We start from the raw sequence: 23370 nt of genomic DNA on the forward strand, positions 1-23370 counted from the left end.
TGTGGTGAGAGTTGAAGCCCAGTCTTTGGCTGAGCAAGTTGGATCCTACCGCTTCTGCATTTGTACAGCCATATGGTATGACATCCTCATACTCAGATCCAGCATGTGAGTAAACTGATGCAGTCACCCTCCATGCAGCTAGATGTGGCTGTCAACTTGCTGGAGAAAACCAGAGATTCCCTCTCCTGCTACAGAAACACTGGATTTTCTGATGCACAGACAACTGCAAAGGAAATGTGCGAGGAGATAAATGTGGAGGCTGTGATCAAACAAAAGAGGTTGAGAACCACCAAAAGGCACATTGGTTATGATTCTCCAGATGAGCCTATACAAGATGCACTTAGAAAAACGGAAACCACGTTTTTTGATGTGGTAGAGAATACAGCCGTCTCTTCTCTTGATGAGAGATCTCAGAACCTTGGAGAGGTGAACAACATGTTTTGAGTGCTGCTCAACTTCCCCAGCATGCCAAAAGAAGAGCTGCTACAGCACTGTCAAACTCTCACCCATGACGGGCAGCCAGACATCGATGCCAACAAACTTGCAGGCGTGGGAAGAGTGGGCCGCAAATTCCACTTGCGTGCGCACCGTTTTATAAATCAGAATCTTGGTAAATGTTCTTGCTTTGCGTACGATGAAACTCTTCTCTCGTCTATATAATATCTATGTTCCAGACTGCTTCAACAATGGAGTCAGTTTAAACGTGATTCGTCCTACTGTTCACCTTACTATTTATGATAATACATGTCATAACATCCACGTATTGTTTAATAATTACAGATGCATTGCAATTAAATAGGATTCCTGATTAAACTGTACAACATATTTGAGGGGTTGTTTTGCAAAAACAGATATCTCCCTTTGTATTTATTATCTTAAATCATGTTTTTTTTTCTTTTATATTAGATTAGATTCAAGCTTATTGTCATTGACAAGTACCAAGACAAGGAAATGCAGTTCGTCATCTAACCAGATGCATTTCATGATCATCAGTGCATTGTAGAAAAGCCATGAATGTTTCAAGTTTATTTTTACGTTAGTGATTGCATTACACAACGTAACACTCTCGTAAGAGAATAAAATTCTTAGGCTTCAGTTCCTGACATTGCAGCACAAGACATAAGGCAATAGCGATAATACAAGATAAAGGTGACAATATTACAGGTAAGACAAGATACACTGGTGGTGCAACTAGTAATAATAGATAGTTCAGTAATAAAGTGTCTGTGTGCTTAAAATTTAGTAGTCCGTATACATGGGGTGTGCTTGGGGATGATAGTCAATTGTCTACAGTGGGCTTGTTCATGTTCTTCAATGTATGGACATTGCAATCAGATCAAAGTGTTGTTTTAAGACAGGGGTTCGAATCCCGCTTCTGACATACAGTTTTTACTGCATTTCGTTGTCTGATGCTTGTAGTCTGCAATAGCAATAAAGTTGAATCTAATCAAAAAATTTATGTTTAAAATGATGGTGTAGGCTAATTTACGAGAACTGACATGATTACAAATGGTGTTTGAAGCCTTTCTGACTAGTAAAATTATGCTCTTCTAGCATTGTAGCTGGACCCTGGATTTGGCATAGATTATTATTTCTTATGATTACTGATGGATAGATGATTCACTTACTTAGAGAGATGTATTTAGTGTAAATCGATTTGCATGAAGGCTTTGGTTAAATGTAAAAAAAATAAACATTCAATTAAAGTCAACCACTGTCTCCCAAGGCAAGGATCAAACCAGAAACCTTCAGATTGCTAGCTGGCTGTGCCAAACACACCACTATGCTATTTTTGATGCAGGTTGATACACATACCTATATTTTTTATCACACTATATCAAACTATCTATCTATCTACACACTATCTATCAACATATCAAATTATCTATCTATCTCGTAAGAGGTGGGAACTAATATTTCCAAAAAGACACTTGCCGGAACAGTCATTCGGGATTTAGTTTCCGCCTGTGAGACATTTTGGACACACATCTTACTTAAACCAGACCATAAACCTGGTCGCTACCAGGTTTGTTCTGAAGGATTGGTTGCATGGCAACCAAACAGCAAATTATTTGAGCCACATTCATGGAACGGAACTCGAGTTGAAATTATTGCGAATTATCAAAACTAGTCTGGATGATCTCTAATCGCGCTTCGTGGAACAGCCCCCCTGGTGCTCTCTGGCTCAGTAAATAAAAGCCCCGGTCAATAAGGCTATTAGGCCCCGCGGTGGTGTCGCGGTCTAAGCACTGGCCACTAGTGCATGCTGCCCACCGGGGACTGGGTTCGAATCCCAGCTCGCCAGATCCGGATATGGCTGGGGCACACACGGGGAGCGGCATATAGGAGTATTTCCGGACAAGGATCCGTCGCGCAACAGCGCCCCCGGGGTGCCGGAATAACAGGTGCCGGAATGCTGGGCTCGAGGAGCCAGTCAGCTAGTCTGCCTGGCAGCCTCTTCTGGGACTGCCGGCCACGGGGTCGTGCGGCGGATCCTTCGCAATAGGCAGGGGATAATTGGATGCTAGGTTGGGTTCAATTGGCTACCAAATTGGGTGAAAAAGGGATAAAATCTGAAAAAACTAATTAAAAAATAAATAAATAAGGCTATTAGAGGATTTACGGTATACTCAATGAGTATGGCATTTCGAACACGGCCACTGTCGCTGAACAATGCATTGAAATCTCTTCCGGGGCAATGGAATAGACTACAGATGTATCATATATATATCAGATGTATCATATATATATAATATAACCCAATGTATATCTCCCCTTTGAGCAACTGAGTTACCGCTAATCTATGTTCACGACAGAACTTCGCAGGACTTTTGATGTTATCTGAATTGTTAAAGCAGAGATGGTTAAACTATCGGGTTTAGTGTAAGAGGACTGATCAAAAACACAGACCCCAGCGACAGTAAACAGTCGCACCGAGGCGCCATGTTTCTGATCAACCTTTGTTTCCACGGCCTGCGCACTCATCACCCCTACTGGATCTGAGTTGTTCCCTTTGGACATTAGATTACACTGATGTGAACAACAACAGCCCTGCTACTGTTTCTAAACAAACATATCATAGGCCTATACGGTTATGTAGAAATATATAAGAATGCCTCATTGTCCACGTGGGCTGTTTTCGTGAAATAGGCGTAAGTGTATAATCAGTATCCTCTGATATGTTATTGGGGCATTTACAACCACGGGATTACAACATGAGAACACTGTAATAAGCCTACGAGCATATTTCACATGATCATGGTGAATCCAGCTATTCCCCACCCCCTGCATACAAAGTGAGAGCAACAACGAGTGATTGGCATGTAGACTCACCCACACAGGTGGCTTGCTATGGTTTAAAAATGTGCTGCCTAGACCTGAGAGCCAATCACGGGCCACAGGGGGCGGGGCGTGAGTTGCCCTGGTCAGGGGGGTATTCCATCAACATCGCTAAAAGAAAATCCAGGTTTAGTCTGACAAGTCTCGCGAGAGTTCCTAAAAATATCCAGGCATATTCTGATAAATCTCGCGAGAAGTTATCAAAAATAAGCCATGATTTTCCTTTAGCGACGTTGATGGAACACCCCCCAGGTTGAGGAACACCATGGAGAGACGGGAGATCCAATCCGGTTCCAGCTGGTTCCTCCGCCGACGCTGGGACATTTGTGTTGGTGACACGGTGTTCTGACTGGCCTGCAGACCGACTTACACTCCACACATTCTCACTATCCGCTCAAGGCTCATCTGTGCTCTGCTCTCTGCACAATACAAGCGAAACCATGCCGAAAAGAAGCAAAGTAAGTTGAAATGTGTACATTTAATTTAAACATAATTCATAGTGTATCATTTAACACGGAAAATGTTTTATAAATATGTGCAACAATTGCATGTGTGCATGAAAGCGTAACCGTGTTTCGATGCATTTGATCCATCAGTGAAGTCTCGGTGTTGATGTGGAAGTGGCGCCTTTTTACTTAGCCATTTTACACCCGAGCTGACTCGCTCTGCACTGCAGTGTGCACTTTACATTATTATGTATGCCATTCTTTAATGCATGTCTTCAATCGGTGATACAAGTAGCTTAACGACGCTTCTCGTCAACGAGATCAGACAAAGGGGTGTAAACCCACCAGTTATAGACATGTTTCCATTGCAGAAATGTGTGCGTATGAGAACTACTGTGTCTCACGTGTAGTCTCATCCGATCAGATTCACAATAATGTTCAGTGTAGTTCAGCAGTTTGATGTGCATGGCATCGTGTATTGTCCTGTGTGTGTGCAGTGAAGCCTAATGTGATGGTTCTGGCTGAGTCCTCTGAGCCTAGGGAGGGTAGGCTACAGCCCAGAACGGAGGCTGGCTAGCTAGGCTAAAGTTGGGGTGTCATGGCAGACCCGTGCACACGATATGCATCGGTCGATGGGGGCAAATAAATGACCCTATGTATTTGAAAATCAAAAATAATAAACATGAGGTTGAACGGCTTGTGATCACATTGACGTGTTGTATGGATATCGTGCGCTTTCCTAGACGTTGTTTTCATTAAACTGGATGTTGCATGTTATGTTATGCAACTAAATATTGGTCGACATCGCGCCACCCCTGATGTCTCAGAGCATTGTGTTGTAGAAAGTCGTATATCAACCAGTTTACTGTACGTTCCCGCCATTGGCGGGAACATACAGTACACTGATGGCGGGAACATACAGTAAACTGGTTGAGTTCATGTAACACATCGTGTGTTGAGTGAAATAGCACGGTGGAGGCAGAACTGCAATATCCCCCCCTGTCTATTGTAACTATGTTCTTGTCTGTAGACTTAACTCAAGCGATATCACTTTGTGATTAACATGCTCGTTTTCTACCTAGGCCTGGCTTCGTCCTGCACCTTGACAATAAAAAAAGGCCATATGGCTTCCCTTCCCCCACCCGATTTTAGATTACATAATGCCACTTTAACATGGGGGGGGGGGGGGTACAACATGTGAGCCCATCCCCCCTAGCACTACACACCCACTTTTCCAACTCATGAATGTGGGGTTGTTGTTCTTGGTTTACTCATTTCTTTCCTCTTCTTCTTTCTTCCCACACAGACTCGTAATGACACCGAAGTGGAGGTGAGTATTTCAGGGTCTCATGAGTTTTTTTTATTTTATAGTTGTGATTGTGCTCACATATTTCTCTGCTGTAACTGATGCAACTTTTTTCTTTTTTTTCACCAGCCAAAAAGGCGATCCCAGAGGTTGTCTGCTGTAAGTTCACTCTAGTTCATGGTCATGTAAATAGGTGCTGTTTTAATTTCATATTTGACATTAAAAATATGATATTCATTATTTTTTGCAGAAACCAGAGCCCAAGGCAAAGTCAGAGCCCAAGGCAAAGGCGAAGGTACATGTTTATTGTTATTACTTTACTATTCTGTTTTATTTTATCACCCCACAATGTGCATTCTAAGCATGGAAATACATCTGTTCTTTGTTTGGGTTTCTTAGCCACAGAAGTCAGCTGCTAAACCCAAAAAGGCGAAGGAGGTAGAGAAGACTAAGCCTGAGGAAAAGAAAGAAGAACCTGAACCAGAGGAGGAAGAGGCCCCGGCAGAAAACGGAGAGACCAAAGCAGAGGCTCAGGAAGAGGTAAAGCTTGTTGACTCATTGAAATGTTATGTCAGTTGCTGATATATATATATACCTTTGAAATCGGGAAAGAGAAAAAATCTTCCAGTACCTATGTTCCAAAATTCTCTACACATAATTCTGAAATGGTTTATGGGAACTTAAAATAGAGAAAATGTAATGTAAGACCCCTGACCCACGAGAGTGCCCCTCACTTTTTCAACAGAGTTACAAGGGGTAGTGGTTGAAATTTTCCCCAATGAAATGGGACAACCCTTCAAGACCCTTGTACGTCATCAGTAGTATCATAGAAAAGCATGGACGCTCACGATTCGTTCACAACTTATAAGTTTCGCGCTATCAATCGATCAAATAAGTAATAAAAAAAACAATGCTTACCAGGCCACTTCATGACAGAATAGTGGTGCTCTGTAGGCTACTAACCCGTGTTCCTACCCTGCCAGTCTGCACTGATATTAGAGGAGAGGTAACAAGTGCAGCAAATTCGCTGCTGGACTTAAGTTACATTTTGGGCGTCATATACTATAAAAGGGGGGAACTGCGACATGGAAATATATTAAAATGCGGGACTGTCATGCACAAATCAGCCTTAAAACAATGTTGTAATGTTAGCTAGCTAGCTAGAGACATCAGCATATTTTTTGTTACACTTGTTATAAAGAAAAGGTATATAATACATTGAACTAAGATAAGATGGTTATCATCATTTTGAAATCTTTATTAATGAATAAAATAATTACATTTACATTTTTCTTTTGTTGCTTGTGCGTATGACATTATCTTGTCGATGATTCGCAAGCCATTCTGGCTTGGAGTGTGCCTCTGAAAAAACTCAGTTTGCTGGGCCATGTAGCCCTACCACTTCGCCCTACCCATTTAGCCCAACAATAATCGGGACGCCCTATGCATGAATGTGGAAAATGGTGGAATAGGGCTAAATTGGAAGGGCAAGGGGTGTAATGTAATTCACCCCTTCGCCCTCCATTTGAGCCCTACCCCTCTATTTTGTGTGTTCACATTTAGGGTAGGGGTGTCCCAATTCTTGTTTTCATGTAGGAGTAGGGCCAAGTGGTAGGGCTACATAGCCATCCACACACACGGAATGGAGTTACAAACGGAGGGTTATACAAAATCCCAGAAACGCTTTGCGAATCATTGGCAGGAAACTGGAGACTGATATCAGTGCAGACTGGCAGGGTAGGAGCATGGGCTGCTAGCCTACAGAGCACCGCTATTCTGTCATGAACTAGCCTGGTAATGAAGCATTATTCTTTTTTAATTTTATGACTTGTTCGATTGATTGATTAAGTTGTGAACGAATCACGAGTGCCCATGCTTTTCTATGATGCTTCTGATAACGTATCAGGGTCTTGAAGGGTTATCCCATTTCATAGGGGAAGATTTCAACCACACTTGCAACTCTGTTCCGAGTGGCAAGCTAAAAAGCGAGTGGCACTCCAAAAAGAGGGGTAGGGGTAAAAAAAGGTAAATGGGATTGGGCCTCGATGGCAATGACTGCTTTTTATACTCCACATTAAAGTATATAATAGCTGAAGTTAAGTCAGTAATTTATTCCTCCAGGAGGCACCAGCAACAGAGGAGCCAGAGGCAGAAGAGCCAGAGGAGCCTGAACAGAAAGAGGAGGATGAGGAGGAGGCAGAGTAACATCTTTACCCGTTCGCCAGCGCTCCCTGTACCTCCTTTCTTGTACAATGCAGAGGATATTTTTTATCAACTATTTTCTTAAAAAACAGGTTTTTTAGTAGTGTGATTGTAGAAACACATTTTTTTCAAGAAAAACAAGAAAAAAAATACATTTGGAGAAAGACTCCATTGTATCTTACACATCTCCAGAAGAAAAGCTATGGTCATTGTGTGGTCAATGTTTCTTTTTCATATGTGACAACGTCTGGTGTTTTGGTCCCCAAGTCGGCACGGTTATTTTTTAGTTTTATACATTATATTTGCTTTCAAATTGTGTTATACATTAAAATCTGAAAATAGTTGAATAAGATTCTTATTTGAATGTTGGTACACCTCAAACCAAATAGCAGAGAAAATCGCTCTGATACAGAACAGTCAGCGCTCCATTGTGCTTGCTAGGTAGATAGCTGCTAGCAGCTAACAACAAAGAACATCTCTATCTAATATCTGCACATCAAACATGCTGATAGACTATGAACATGCTAAAACCACAACTAGATAATCACACAATCCTTGCTTTTTAACAGTCCTAAAACTTACGTTTGTTTACAAGACATGGACCACTAACACTCACCCTAATGCAAAGCAGGACGGCAGACGATACTGTGAATCCATGTTCCAAGTATTTAGTGATCCTAAAAATGTTGTTAGCCATATTGATTGTGCTCTTCAACACTTAAACTTTCGTAATATGAAGAAAAACAGAAAACACTTTCTTTTTTTCGCGCGACTTGACAATTCCTGACATATTACCTCTTTCCCCAGACCCTGTCACATATGTTCTGGTTTTGTTTTCAAAGAGGGAGGGGGGCATGTTGCGTCTATAACATGCAGTCATGCCAATATCAGGAATATGTTGTTCAACTGGGAGAGTTTGCCTGAGACTAACATTCCATGGGCTATATGAGGGAAAGTGTATGTAACCTGTATTGTATGGGGAAGGGTTTGGGGGGAGGTGGGTAATACACTATAATACCATGTTTTGTTTATAATGGGGGTTACTGTTTAAGTTGTGCTCTACGAATATTAACTCTTTTTATTCATGCGGTTTTACGAATCCACAGACATGTTCAATAGTACTGGATTTTATCATCAGGCCTGTGCATTATGTGAAATGTTTTTTGTCTCTGTTTGGTGTTGGCATTGCAATAACATTTGTATAGCTTCTGTGAAAGTAGGGTTTTCATAATTTCTATATGCAGTATGGTACGTTGTCAGGATGGTTAAATAAATACATGTGTTCTTAGCAAAGCTAATAACATGACAACATTACAGTGTTAAACATACTGGTTGTAGTTTATCCTTTTAGGATACTGATAAACAAACAAATGACTGTAATTTCACTTAATCTAAGTGAACATACCAGCAGTAGCAAGATTTTCATGTGGTTTTAGGATTTATGTACCAATGTACAGTTTTCTCCGTTTGTTTTTAGTAGCTGTGTCTGTAATGATTGTTATAAACATGACAGTTAAAATGGTTGTCCGTCTTCTTTCCTCTTGAGACAAAACCCATAAATCACACAAACTAGTATCCTTCACTGCAAAGGATAAACACAAAATTACCAAATGCATTAATCTTATGTATGTTAAGTGTTAATGTTGAAACTAGTTGTTACAATTACACAGGTAGACGGGCAACATGTACCATTTTACCTCGTGTATGGGTAAGAGTATTGGTTCACATGTGACTTTGTAAGGATGAAATGTGTACAGTGTGTCAGATTCCTACATGAAAATAAAGAACTCCATCTGCTCAGGGCAGTGTGACTTTGTTCTTGTAATAATATGAAATATACATTTTTGGTTGTAAGTCGCTTTTGGATAAAGGCGTCTTCTAATTGCCCAAAATGTAAAGCCTTTAGAATACAAAGAGCATAATTGATTGTGGTTAAGTATGGATAACCTGTAGGTTAGTTACTTTCCACCTATGCTTAGTTGTGCTTTTATCTGGTAATGTAGACGCAACTCGTGACGTTAGAATTAAGGTAAGATAAGGTTCTATCTCCATTTTTGTCAAAATTGAGTGTTTTACATAATCTGATCCATTAGGTGTTTATTAATGCCTGTGTGGTGTTATTTTTAAAAGTTGACATTTTTGAGTTAGTAATTCTAAGGTTCCATCAAGGAGCCCAATTGAAATAAGCCAGTGGCTTTCTTGGGTTTTTATCCTGTTAGTTGACCTTGTATGTAATATGTACTTTCATGTACCTACTTCTGCAAATCTTCTAATAAAGTTTTCAATCAATCAATCAATCTCACAAAACATAATGGAATGTAAAAACGTTGACGCTCAATATCTCTGAACTGCCCTAAACGGAGATAGAACCTTATCATTCTAAACGGAGATAGAACCGTATCATTCTAAACGGAGATAGAACCTTATCATTCTAAACGGAGATAGAACCTTATCATTCTAAGCTCACGAACTGGCGATGTGTGTGTGTGTGTGTGTGTGTTTGATTACAAGAGCGCAGACATTGCTCTGTCTCTATTGATATGTCCAGGATATTGCATAGGTGTCAACAATAATACAACATAACAAAAGGATGTTTTCCCTTTCTTTGAAAACGAGACAGGCACACGGGAAAAGTATGTGCAACAACAACAACAACAACAACAAAATCACCAGAAAAAGAAAAGGAAGAGAGATGACATGAACAAGATTATGTGTCTCTGTCGCCATCACATATGATGACGTCACCCACAAGACTCTCGACCTTGTCGAAGGAAACACAACGAAACGGTCCTCTAAACTATCATTTAACGTCTATGGAAAGCTGTCTTGGTGTATATGTGAATAAAAGCTTCACGTTTATTTAAAAATGTATTGTTGTTTGCATGTAGTTAGCGTGCTTGTCTTTGTCTTTGTTGCAGCAGTGATGTCCATGTCCTCCCCCACCCCCTGTTTCCTCTGTGGGGGCGGCGAATTTGCGAAACCTAGGATGGTAGGGGAAGGCAGGGCAATACCGCTACCTGATTGGTTGGCCGCCAACCAATCAGATAGCGGTATTGCCCTACCTTCCCTGCTTCGCCAACCAATCAGGTAGCGGTATTGCCCTACCTTCCCCTACCATCCTAGGTTCCGCAAATTCGCGCCCGGGCGGAAGTAACCGTCTGGCTGAGGCCTGGTCCTCCCGATGGCGACCTGAACACAGACAGGCTGAGACAGAGAGCGGCGAGAGACACCGTGGAGGGGGGTCAGAGCACTGGAACCCCAATTAAATAAATATTTCATACTCTCACTAGTCATAAAGTTGTTGTAAAATTGTCCACCCATCAAATTACACGGCCGATTCAATGGCCAAAAATCGGAATATTTCGCTCCTTGAATCGGGTAAGGTGCACATAGTAGCCTAATGCATTGCTCATTTGCTAGAGATTTGCAACGATCGGGTTTAATTGCAATCAACGTTTGCGTTAATGTTTTATCGTGTTTATTCGCAGAGCTGTATTACTTGATCTCTCGTTTTCTAACCACGGGTCCGTGTCGGAGAGCGGCGGAGGTGAGCTGGCCGTGCCGTGTCTTATTGATCAAGTCATTTCTACTGATTCACATTGTTTGGCAAACTGAACTCAATTAACTCATCTGAAACACGAATGTACATCTGTTTCAGGTTCTAGCGGGTGAACTAGAGGAATATCAGGTGTGTATTCAGCGCCGGGCCACCGTGCCTGCATGTGTCCCAGCTGGACGGAACCGCAAAGTTGCTTCGCTCACTCTACTTTTAATGTTTTAATGCTTCTCTGAGAGTCCCTTTGACATCACACGTTTTACTAACTGAATTTATATTTATAGTAGTATTTCCAGCACACTCTTGTGAATATTCAACTGAAACATTATTATTTTTTCTTTTTTTCTTTATGAAGCTTTTACCCTGCAGATTAGACTGGGAAGGTAATGAACATCCACGATCATACGAAGATTTGGTAAGACTCTATAATAATCTATTCATGTCAACTCATAACGAACAGCCTGTTATTGTTGAGTGACCGTAACACTGTGCTTGTTTACTCTTTGTCCTGTTGCAACGCTGTTGCGTTATCTTGTGTTGGCCTAGTGATGGGATATTAACTAACGACGGGGGGCTTGTCGTAGTTTATTTGGAAGGATGGACACTGTCTACAAAAAAGTGAATTTGATAAAGCATATCATTTATAATATGTTACTGTTCTCCTGCGGATAGGGTGGAGCCTCCGGGGCTTCTGTGACGTCATTATACCTCTACGGGCCAATCCGCGGCCTAGGAACGCTGTCGTTCCGTTCTTTTGCTTGTGACCTGTGTTGTGATTGGTTAGAATAAGGAATATGTTTTGCATAAAACACTGCCATGGGATCAAATGTACATGAAGCAGAGTTATTATAAAACCCTCAATGATATCTTATTTTAATATTTTATGATGCAACAGTAGTCGAAATGCCCCTTTCCCGTGATGAATTAAATGCTGTTTGACTGTTTAACTGCATAAAATAACTTGCATTGCAGTTTATTTTTTTGTCAGCAGTCCTGTCGTTATGGCTGACAGTGTTCTGAAGTTGGTTAGGGAATCAGACATCATGTCATTGTCTAAAAGATTAGTGGCTGCCACAGTAGTTTTATTATGATGCCTGGTCTCGCCATTAACACTTAAGTATTTGCACTGTGAGATGGTTTAGAATAATGGAATGGAGGCTGAATGGTTAAGTTTAGATGGAAGATAGATTCACTGTTCTGCGCCTCATTAAGACATTGCTTGGCCTCGTAGGTTGCGGCCAACAGACATGTTGCCCCAGACCATCTGCTGCAGATGTGTAAGCAGATTGGGCCGATTCTGGACAAAGAGGTTCCGTCCTGTATACCAGGCGTACATTCTCTCCTGGGAACTGGGAGGCAGTCCTTACTCCGAACATCAAAAGGTGCAGATCTTTCTTTTAAGATGCAATGTACCTGCGCTTTGTTGCATACTTGTACAGTATACATTCAATACATACTATATAGTATAAGTGTGCTACACATACTTAATTTGGTCACACTTAACATTAAGTTGCCCTGTACTGTGTAGTAACATTGTAATTATTCTAGTAGTGACAATATTGTAATAATATGCCAGCACACTGTAATTGCATAATATTGGAGTGGAACAATTTGTGTTGTTACACAAGTGGAAAAAGGACTGTTCATTTGTCACTCAACTTGCAATTACCAAATAATTAACGTGTCAGTAAAATGTTGTGACCATTTTTAATACACAGCTAAATGGACAACTTGACATAGAATGTTACACATCTTTATTTGCAGGGATTGAAATGAAGTTATTAGACTGAATTGTTGAAGTTATTAGATTGAAAGATTGAACACTTTTCCCATCTGTTCCAGATTGCGGCAATGTTCGGTGGAAAGGCTCATCATATGCAGCCCTTCATAGAGGCAGACCCCCAGAGTGGCCTTTGAGCTGCAAGAACCCTCCAAATTTAGGTGTGTATTCCCTGGTAAAGGATTATAAGATTCATATCTGTTCATTTTTTTATCAAGTTCATTTTTTCTATATAAGGTATAACTTAACTGTATTTTAGATGTTAACTTGTGTATTATCATGCTGTTCTTACATGTGTGTGTCCTCTGTAATCATGACTGCTGTGTCATTCACAGTGGAGGTGCACAGAGGAAGGGAGTTAACAGGTACCCAGCGGTTCAGTACTGTCAACCCTGTGAGCAACTATCAGCTCATGCACATGCACAGGCGGATTCTGGGTCATCTCTCTGCAGTCTACTGCATTGCATTTGATCGAACCGGTCTCAGGATATTCACTGTGAGTTGGACCACAGAGATCAAGCTCATGAAACATTGCTTTCCTGAGGCACATTTGATTTACTTTTTCAAACCTGTTTTTGAAGGGCTCAGACGACTGTTTGGTGAAGATATGGTCTTCATTTGACGGGCGCCTTCATTCCACCCTGCGAGGACATTCTGCAGAGATCTCTGATCTGGCTGTCAGCTTTGAGAACACTTTAATTGGGGCGGGCAGTTGTGACAAAACCATCCGAGTGTGGTGCCTTCGTACCTGTGCCCCTGTAGCTGTACTACAGGGACACAGTGGATCCATTACCTCTTTACAGGTGGGGCCTTGAAGACCATTTATACACTACCTTTGTATACATTAGTATACCGTTATACCATTTATGGTGTCATTTACACTCCAGAATTATAGAAAAGTTGAAATATGCATGGACAAATATATAATGCTGTTTTCCTATGTATGCTACTATTAATGCAACAGTGTCATATAGTGTTATTTACTCTAATACCATTTTTTTTACAGCTAATTAAAACAACTATCATGCATTAATGATCTTCATAATGGTGTTTAACTGATTGAATGGCATCTGTCCTTAGTTTTCACCATTTGCCAAGGGCTCAAAAAGATACATGGTGTCCACTGGAACTGATGCAACAGTCTGCTTTTGGCAGTGGGATGTCAATAACATAAATTTCAGGTTAGTTTAATTAATGTAACATCCTGAAAATGGTGTGTTTAATGACAATTTGTTTTTAAAAACAATAACTAATTGTTTTGTAGGACAGAGCTAAGTGATGTGACAAAGCTATGTGAAAATCCAAAGTCTAAAACATTTCTATTCCATTTGTGAAGTGATCGTCCGCACAAGTTTACAGAGCGACCCAGGCCAGGGGTGCAGGGGTTGTGCTCCTCATTCAGTCCAGGTAAGGTAAAACAAATAAAAGGCTGTCAAGTCATGTCAATAGGGTCGTTATCCAGAAATTTGAAATTGCAACATGTCTTAAAATGTTTTAGATGGAGTGGTTATTCCGTTTATTGACCAGTTTATAACCGTTATAAGAACATTTAAACATGGAGATGAACATTTTAGTCAATAAATATATTGTGATTAACGTCTTCGGACCATCATTTATACTCTTTTTTTTTGTTTTGGAATATATTTTAGGTGGAATGTTCTTAGCGACGGGGAGTACTGACGATATCATAAGAATATATTACCTGGGATGTGGGAACCCGGAAAAAATTTCTGAGCTTGATGCACACACGGTAAGATCCCCGGGTTTGAAGAACAGATAAATGTGCAACATAGCATAGAAGCAACATGCTGAACACGAGGAGAGGATATGACTTTCCATAGCTTCCCATTAAACTTCAATTCAGTCTTTAAGAAAATGTATATACTAGGGCTGTCGATGTTAACGCTGGAAACCATAACGCCTTAATTTTTTTACGCAAATTAATCATATTACCAAGATATATACATATTAGAACTACAGCCATAAGACGGAAGTCAGTTTACAATTCCATTACAGAACCTCCACTAACTAACAAAGATCATGATGCTGGGTTCAGGTTGCAATCTCCTCTGGAGGCATGGGTTCCAACTGCTTCTGACATCCCTTTTTTTCCCCGGTAATATAAAATACGGTGCTCACTGCTTATATGTTACTAAATATGAAATACGGTGGACATACACTGTAGTATTCGTTCAGTGGACCACTGACCAATCACTGATGAGTGTTGGGGTCATTCAACAACAAGACGGATCTTTGAACCAACTCTGTTTGGAGAGGTGCGCGTCAATCGACGGCGTAGCCTACGCAAGGCTACGCGGGCCTACGCAAGCTACGCTGTAGCCTACGCCGTCGATTTTACGCAGAAGCATAAACTGGGCTTTAGTTTATGTAGGAGCTTAAGTATAAAAGTATACTGTATTCTGTGATAGCAATTTGAGAATGAAAATAACAGTGATCGATTTAGTGATTGATTTGAAGAAGAAAAAAAATTCTGAAAGTAAGACATTAGCGAGACGTAAAGACACATCTTATCAGACTGGAGTCCACAAAGCCAACCAGTGGTCTAAGATAGAATACTTTATTGTAAGGCCTACCATGACAATGAATGGGGAAAAGTTAAGGGAGTTTCAGAGTAACTTTTCCTGACTCCGGAGATCTCTGGTTCAAGACTGAGCGGAAACAACGTTTTGCCGATAGGGCTTGGTTCAACCGACTAGAATTCAGGCGGAGAACAGGCGGGTGCAGTGTATCTGTGCAGTCTGAGGTTTGGCAGTTTAAAGTTTGGCAGATTAAAATGATGTGCAATGCGTCTGATTAAGTTTAAACCTAGTTTAAGCCTGGATTTACTAAGCCTGGATTAAGCCTAAACCAGGATGAATTGAAAATGTTGGTGCAACCCAACCTTAAACTCGGATTCCTCTAACCAGTTTGTCATGCATTTCTTTATCCCTCCCCCCCAAAATACAAGTAATTTTAAACGTGTCATTTTAAACTTGTGATTAATCAGCCTATTATTGTGATTAACTTGATTACAAAAGTTTATTGATTGACAGCACTAGTATACTATTGGATTGTAATACTGTCCGCATCTCTACTTTTTTTTCTAGGACAAAGTTGACAGCATCCAATTTTGCCATTCAGGAGAAAGGTATGGTTAATGTGTTCCGTTTAAAAGCCCGCCTTTAAACTTAAACCAACTATTTTACTTTTTCAAAGATAATTGTCTAAAGCTCAAGACCAGTTTCACCATGTCTCTCAGGTTTGTGAGTGGTAGTCGTGACCAGTTTCACCATGTCTCTCAGGTTTGTGAGTGGTAGTCGTGACGGCACAGCACGGATCTGGAGGCTACATCAGCGTCAGCAATGGAGAAGCATTCTACTCAACATGTCTGCTACTCTACCAGGGTAAGGCTATTCATGGCTTTTCAACATCGCGGTGTGTATCCAGTGTCTCCCATGAATTACCTAATGCGGCTCACCACAGTCTAATTTGTCCTGCCACAGATTCATAACAAACCGAAAATATTTGGACACTTCTCATAATAACATAAAGGATCTCTAACGTTGTGTTTTGCACCGTTGCTTCAGCAAAACTTGTCTCACTCCCACCCTGCTGCTGTAAGCTCGCACGCTCACACACTTTAGACTTCTTCTATATTTCTGCGCACAGCGTGTAAAGGGAGCGAGAAACTCGCTCGCGCTGTCGGGGGAAAGTGTTGGAGCAAGTTTGTGGTCTCGGAGCAGCACGCTCACTCTCCGGATCGCGGCTGTGCGAGAATGTATGTATGTGTTACGGTACATGTGGGAATACGGTACATGTGGGAAAACTAGGGTTGGGTGCTACGTCGACTTGGTACATGCTGGCATGTCTAACCCTAACCGTAATCCTAACCCTAACCCTACCCCTACCCCTACCCCTAACCCTAACCCTAACCTTAACCCTAGCACCGTAGCACCTAACCCTAACCCTAGTTTTCCCACATGTACCGTATTCCCACATGTACCGTAACACATACATACATTCTCGCGCAGCCGCGATCCGCGAGTGAGCGTGCTGCTCCGAGACCACAAACTTGCTCCAACACTATGTATGTGGTGGCTGTGGTGCTGATAATGTAGCCAGCTAATGGTTGCCAGGGAACGTGAGAGGTGACAAATGAACCTTTGAGAGAAGACAAAAAAACGAAAGGCCCACACCCATATCAATTTTGTGTTTTGTCGATTTGTGAACTGCATTGAACTCGTTTACCATGCTTTGTGGGTGTGACCTTTTTGTTGTGTCATGACAATTCATATCTACACAATGTGTTCATGATTAAATTGTTTACAAGAGCACAACGTTCTTCATAGATCTAGCCTCTTCATTGTGCTCTCAAAGGGCACCAGATTGATGGTTCACATTTTCTTCAGGGGGACCATTGCCCCTCAGTGTTTCTTCCAGGAATTTTTACAATGGTGGCGGGTGGCCGTGACCGCGCGATTTTTTCGCGTGCACGCGCATGAAACGCGCACGCGCGCTCAAAACAACAATTTTTTTTTTTTTTTTAATTTTTTTTTTAAATCACAGCCAAATCTAGAGGATGGCCAAAAATAAAAAATAAATGAATATACAGAATATAAACTTGTGACTGACAGTCACATACACACACAAAGATCATCAGCTATAATATAATACGAAGTAGGCCTACATGAGCACAAAAGCGGCTAACGTTACTGATTAACTGTTTACTGTAGTGCAGAGAGATGGTAGTCGTAGGCGGCGTATCAAATGACAAAGCTAAACGTTTAATGAAGGACATGAACGATTGTCAACAACACACTCAAGCAGTAAATAGAACAGTCTAAACAACTTGGGTACTACGGACGGAACAATAGTCTCAACCTATAGTTCCGTGCGTGAATTATGTCAACCCACCACATTACAGAAGTAAAATCACAGTCAGATGGAGCATTCGGTAAACAGCTGAGTATCAGCTGAGTTAAAGAAAACAAACTCTTACCTTTGATGAGACCCACGTGAGCCCTGTTTTCCCGTACTTCTCCTGTGTGTCTCTTATTGTCCAAATGTTCCCTGAATTTTAGCTGCATGTTTTTCCAGCATGTAATTCCGTTGTCAATAAAAAAATCGTCTCCCCTTCTTTTCCCCTTGACAATACTGTGTCGTTGCTAAAGTGACGGCACATAAGAATCGTTTTTTGACTTGCTAATGTCTGCTAACGTAGCACTTGAAACTGGCGCCGTTCTCTGGACTGCAGCTGCTCCCGCGTTAGCATTAGCATCCATCTTTTCTTCTCCCTTCTCACCGTCACGAGCTCAAATGACACTTGTCGGCCGATCTAACTCTTAACACTCACTTACAGGACTTCTGACACCATATCGTGTTATTCTATTAAACATACACGTGAGTCCTTCTGTATTTCAATGTAAGTGTCTTTATTTTAACTCGCTCTGTAAGCTCTACAATACCGGTCTCTTGTTGTCTCGTCGTAACCTGCCCACCTGACCTGGGGGGTATTCCATCAACGTCGCTAAAGGAAAATCCTGGCTTATTTTTGATAACTCTCAGACTAAACCTGGATTTTCCCTTTAGCGATGTTGATGGAATACCCCCCGGATGTCACTACGGTGGCCTGTACACAATAACAATAATACCACAGTTCACATTTAGACCAATCAGGAGCCCTTGTGTCACGTCGTCAACTGAATGTCATTAATCTGATTTTGGATCAGCGGTTAGAGAGAGATGGGCGTGGATTTAGGTGCACTTTTAGTCAACATCCATTATAGCGCTGATCTAGGATCAGATATATTTTAATCAGCTTTTTTTTTTTTTTTTTGAGAATTTTTTTTTTTTTTGTGTGTGTGGACTGAATCAATTCGTGGCGGAGGAAATTCCATCGTGGCGGCCCGCCACCAATAAATGCATGTAGAGGAAACACTGCCCCTGGACGCCCCTAGAGGATCCGGGGTCCACCCACCACAGTCTCACACAACCCTGTGGGAAACACTTGGTATCCACACAGTCTGGTGTCTGCTCCTTGACTCATTCTCTCTCTCTCTTCAGCTCTGAACCGACAACCACTGATGAAAGCTTCTTCAAGTCCAAGGTCACCATGGTGGCGTGGGATCGCCATGACAACACTGTCATCACGGCAGTCAACAACCATCTCCTCAAAGTGTGGAACTCTCACACGGGGCAGCTCCTTCACATCCTCAAAGTAAGACATCTCATTGCCTTACCTGACGTTTCAGTGAATGACGCTGTATCACAAAGACAGCATGGTATGTTCTTAGCTGTCTGTAGTAGCAGGGTTCCACATTAGCGGTTGTCTGATCGCCCGGGGCAGTAAAACATTCGCCGGGTTTGTTTGCGCGACAGCGACGACCCTGCTGGATCCTGGATGTGTGTATCGGTGTGCAGGAAGAAGACAGACAGGTGGACAGGCGCGTAAGCTTTAATAATATCTTCACTCCACGATCATCTAGTCTGGTCTGGCGCCTGCGCCGTCCGTTGTTCTTCCTGCACACCGATACACAGATCCAGGATCCAGCAGCATTGTTGCTGTCGGCAAACAAATGTTTTACTTGCCCCGGGCAACCGTTAATGTGGAACCCTGAGTAGCTTCAGTGAAGTTCCATCTTAGTGTGTATTTGAAATGATGCAGAGCGTGATACCACCAATTTTGTCTAACAGAGTTTAGCTGTGCTGTCAAATGACTTGCTTTTCGATAGCGAAGCTGGTAGAGTTGGTCGTTTTTTTGGGTTAAACCGAAAACCGGGGTCTGAAAATATATTTTAATTCAAAATAAAAAGAATACATATATTTTATTTTTAACAATTTATCACAAAATCATCAATTGCTATATATAATAAATGTGTAGTTGAGGAGGCTATGAAAGTGATTTTTGTAAACGATGTAGTCTCTCAAAAAAAATACAATTTAGAAGCATAATCGTGTGTCACGTGACGCTTGATTTTTGTAAATAATACCGTCATAAATATAATAAAAGCCTGAAGTGTTTGTCCAGTGCCACTGTCTGTGGATACGCAAATGTAATGCTGTATTTATCTGTATCTCTATACTACATTTATTTTGAAAGCTGTATATTTTGACAGCTCTTCCATGGGTACTTTTATTTTGATAGCATTTTCTTTGTTGATAGACTCATGACAGTTCAAGATTTGCTCAAATCAATTAATTTCATTTCTTTCCTCGTTCATGCACACACAGCACCCAATATTGTCAGAAAAACACAGACTTGTAGACATTTTTGCAGATTTATTACAAAATAAACACTGAAATATCACATGGCCATAAGTATTCAGACCCTTTGCTCAGTATTGAGTAGAAGCACCTTTTTGAGCCAATACAGCCACGAGTCTTCTTGGGAATGATCCAACAAGTTTTTCACACCTGGATTTGGGAATCTTTTGCCATTCCTCCTTGCAGATCCTCTCCAGTTCTGTCAGGTTGGATGGTGAACGTTGGTGGACAGCCATCTTCAGGTCTCTCCAGAGATGCTCAATTGGATTTAAGTCAGGACTCTGGCTCGGCCATTCAAGAACATTCACAGAGTTGTTCTGAAACCACTCCTTCGTTATTTTAGCTGTGTGCTTGGGATCATTGTCTTGTTGGAAGGTGAACCTTCGGCCCATTCTGAGGTCGTGAACACTCTGGAAAAGGTTTTTGTCCAGGATATCAATGTACTTGGCTGCATTCATCTTTCCTTCAATTGCAACCAGTCGTCCTGTCCCTGCAGCTGAAAAACACCCCCACAGCATGATGCTGCCACCACCATCCTTCACTGTAGGGATGGTATTAGGCAGGTGATGAGCAGTGCCAGGTGTTGTCCACACATACCGCTTAGAATTAAGACCAAAAAGTTAGATTTTGGTCTCATCAGACCAGAGAATTTTATTTCTCAGAGTCTGGGAGTCCTTCAGGTGTTTTTTGGCAAACTCGATGCGGGCTTTCATGTGTTTTGCACTGAGAAGAGGCTTCCGTCGGGCCACTCTGCCATAAAGCCCCGACTGATGGAGGGCTGCAGTGATGGTTGTCTTTCTAGAACTTTGTCCCATCTCCCCGCTGCATCTCTGGAGCTCAGCCAGAGTGATCTTTGGGTTCTTATTTACCTCTCTCACCAAGGCTCTTCTAATTTTAATTTTAATTTTAATTTTGCCATTTAGCAGACGCTTTTATCCAAAGCGACTTACAATTACGAATTACAGGGACATTCCCCCTGGAGTAACTGAGGGCTAAGTGCCTTACCCAAGGGCACACTAGTAGTGGTGTGGCTTCAGGCGGGATTTGAACTCACAACCTTCCGATCCCAAGTCCAACTCACTATCCACTAGACCATCTTCTCCCCCGGATGCTCAGTTTGGCCGGACGGACAGTTCGAGGAAGAGTCCTGGTCATCCCAAACTTCTTCCATTTAAGGATTATGGAGGCCACTGTGCTCTTAGGAACCTTAAGTGCAACAGACATTTCTTTGTAGCCTTGGCCAGATCTGTGCCTTGCCACAATTCTGTCTCTCAGCTCTTCAGTCAGTTCCTTCGACCTCATGATTCTCATTTGCTCTGACTTTACACTGTGAGCTGTAAGGTCTTCTATTGACAGGTGTGTGCTTTTCCCAATCAAGTCCAATCAATATATTTAAGCACAGCTGGACTCCAAGGAAGGTGTAGGCCCATCTCAAGGATGATCAGAAGAATTGGACAGCACCTGAGTTAAATATACAAGTGTCACAGCAAAGGGTCTGAATACTTATGGCCATGTGATATTTCAGTGTTTATTTTGTAATACATCTGCAAAAATGTCTACAAGTCTGTGTTTTTCTGACAATATTGGGTGCTGTGTGTGCATGAACGAGGAAAAAAATGAAATTAATAGATTTTAGCAAATGGCTGCAATATGACAAAGAGTGAAAGATTTAAGGGGGTCTGAATACTTTCCGAACCCACTGTATAATAAACACCACAAGAGTGTGTGGTTGAAGATGCTATGAAAGTGATTTATGTACCCAGTAGCATCCGGAAAACAATAACAATGAATCCATTCCACAAAGTATACATATTTAGTGATCCGTAAACTGTCGTTTATTACATTTAGTGGGCACTTCAAACTTCAAGTTGCGTGTTATAAAAAAAAAAAGAAGGAAATATGACATTTTGGCAAGAAAAGGTTTGAGACCCGTTTCACGGATGTGAGTGGTTTACGGTTTCACCAGCTGCCGTCACAAATGTAAAAGTGCCTTTTAGTCTTGATGACTGGTATAGGAGAGGAAGAAATGAAAGTAAAAATGCACTTTAGCCCATATACGCATTATGTTGTTAGTTACGACACACGTGAAGCATTTCTGCGACACACATTTCTGTTCACTGTTTTTGTTCCCTCAACGCTGTATTCAATGCCAGAATGAATGACCCCCACAACGCAGATTTGTAGCAAACCGGGGCTTCCTCAAACTGTTGCCATGTTCTCAACTCCGCTCGCCATTAGGGGTGGGCATCAATGATCGATGATCGATTAATTGATCGATAAGGTCTTGGTCGATCACAAAATATTTTGATCGATAATCATTCATAATATTTTTTTATTTTTTTTAATAATAATAATGGAAATTAGTTTGTCCACGTGTCACCAGATTGCGTTCGTCTCTCACCCCTGAACATGTTAACATGATCATCTTTCTGAACAAGAACCAGTAGGCCTGCCGCCTACAGTCTCTCGCTGGAGTTTAAATTTAAGTTAAGCTGGACGCTCTTAAGGACACTAACGTTTTCAGTCATCCTCCTATTTGTGAGTAACTGTTTTTTTACTGCTCCTATGGTGAGTTACTTATTTTCTATATTTTTATTTATAACGTAAAATGTGTTTAAGTTAAACAATTTAGGCTACTCACTGCCTTGTTTAAGAGGATTGTTATCTGACTGTAGTGTCTAGTTTGGATGTGAATGAATGAATGTGTGCAATAGCAACACAAATAAAGTTTTTTCCCCAAGGAAAACATGCTTGTTATTTCTGCCCTATTTTTTTTTCCCGATTTTTTTTTTGATTTAAAAAAATAAAATAATAATAATAATAATTATACAAAAAAAGCTTATTGATTAATCGATAATTGATCGTTAATTCGTTACGATTATCGGAAAAAAAATGTTGATCGTTTGCCCAGCCCTACTCGCCATGAACAAACATTTGAACAAGAAGCAACTGCATTCCAGACCAACTTGACCTCCGACTTCGAATGAAACGCAAACCGCCACGGTTCACTAGTGTATTGAACCTTGGAAGGCAGACCGTAATGTGGCGGTCTATTTATCATTTACATATAAATATCAGATTAGCGACACAAACACGGCTCAGACAGTTGGTCCAGATTTATTTATTTCTGACTCAGACATATAAAAAAAAACAAATATGTATTTAGCTCCATTTACACTAGTTGTGGAACTTGTGTGCTGGAGAAAACATTACACTTCATAAGATTCAAGATTCAAGATTCAAGATTCAAGAATGCTTTATTGTCTGTCACAGAGTGACAGAAATTCTCCTTTGACAGGCAGAAGTGCAGCTCAAGAATACAGTTTCCACATTAAAACACACATAGGTCACATACATTAATACATACAATAAAAACAGACAGATATAACAGTGTTTATGTAGTGCCTATTTAAAAAGTCTAGTCATTTAAAAATAATAGTAATAAAAACAGTATTATGATTTAAAAAGCTAAAATGCT

The 23370-nt window shown here is 41.1% G+C and overlaps 2 protein-coding genes across 2 annotated transcripts in view; both read left to right on the forward strand.

The window, feature by feature from the left end:
- The first annotated feature begins 3706 nt into the window (after positions 1-3706).
- On the forward strand, positions 3707-8970 carry LOC308168336 (uncharacterized protein). The gene is made up of 6 exons (XM_080542888.1): positions 3707-3797; positions 5092-5115; positions 5221-5250; positions 5342-5386; positions 5491-5631; positions 7213-8970. The coding sequence occupies exons 1-6, from the start codon at positions 3780-3782 to the stop codon at positions 7294-7296; spliced, it is 342 nt and encodes a 113-aa protein (XP_080399014.1). The 5' UTR covers positions 3707-3779; the 3' UTR covers positions 7297-8970.
- Positions 8971-10595: 1625 nt separating this feature from the next.
- Positions 10596-23370, forward strand: part of brwd1 (bromodomain and WD repeat domain containing 1) — a 39584-nt gene continuing 26809 nt past the window's right edge. Inside the window, exons 1-14 of the mRNA XM_080542694.1 lie at positions 10596-10671; positions 10782-10840; positions 10952-10981; positions 11205-11264; positions 12081-12231; positions 12692-12790; positions 12965-13125; positions 13211-13432; positions 13710-13810; positions 13966-14036; positions 14279-14379; positions 15737-15777; positions 15932-16033; positions 18693-18846. Coding sequence (XP_080398820.1) covers positions 10635-10671; positions 10782-10840; positions 10952-10981; positions 11205-11264; positions 12081-12231; positions 12692-12790; positions 12965-13125; positions 13211-13432; positions 13710-13810; positions 13966-14036; positions 14279-14379; positions 15737-15777; positions 15932-16033; positions 18693-18846 — 1389 coding nt within the window. The 5' untranslated portion in view covers positions 10596-10634. The remainder of the gene's footprint in view (positions 10672-10781; positions 10841-10951; positions 10982-11204; positions 11265-12080; positions 12232-12691; positions 12791-12964; positions 13126-13210; positions 13433-13709; positions 13811-13965; positions 14037-14278; positions 14380-15736; positions 15778-15931; positions 16034-18692; positions 18847-23370) is intronic.

The sequence above is a fragment of the Nansenia antarctica genome, assembly GCF_963989245.1.
Source record: "Nansenia antarctica genome assembly, chromosome: 12".
In the NCBI taxonomy this organism is placed as follows: domain Eukaryota; kingdom Metazoa; phylum Chordata; class Actinopteri; order Argentiniformes; family Microstomatidae; genus Nansenia; species Nansenia antarctica.

Excerpts from the sequence above, each read along its gene's own strand:
- LOC308168336 (XM_080542888.1), top strand. Across the intron at positions 5,116-5,220 it reads GTAATGACACCGAAGTGGAG|CCAAAAAGGCGATCCCAGAG; the intron begins GTGAGTATTTCA and ends TTTTTTCACCAG. Across the intron at positions 5,251-5,341 it reads GATCCCAGAGGTTGTCTGCT|AAACCAGAGCCCAAGGCAAA; the intron begins GTAAGTTCACTC and ends TATTTTTTGCAG.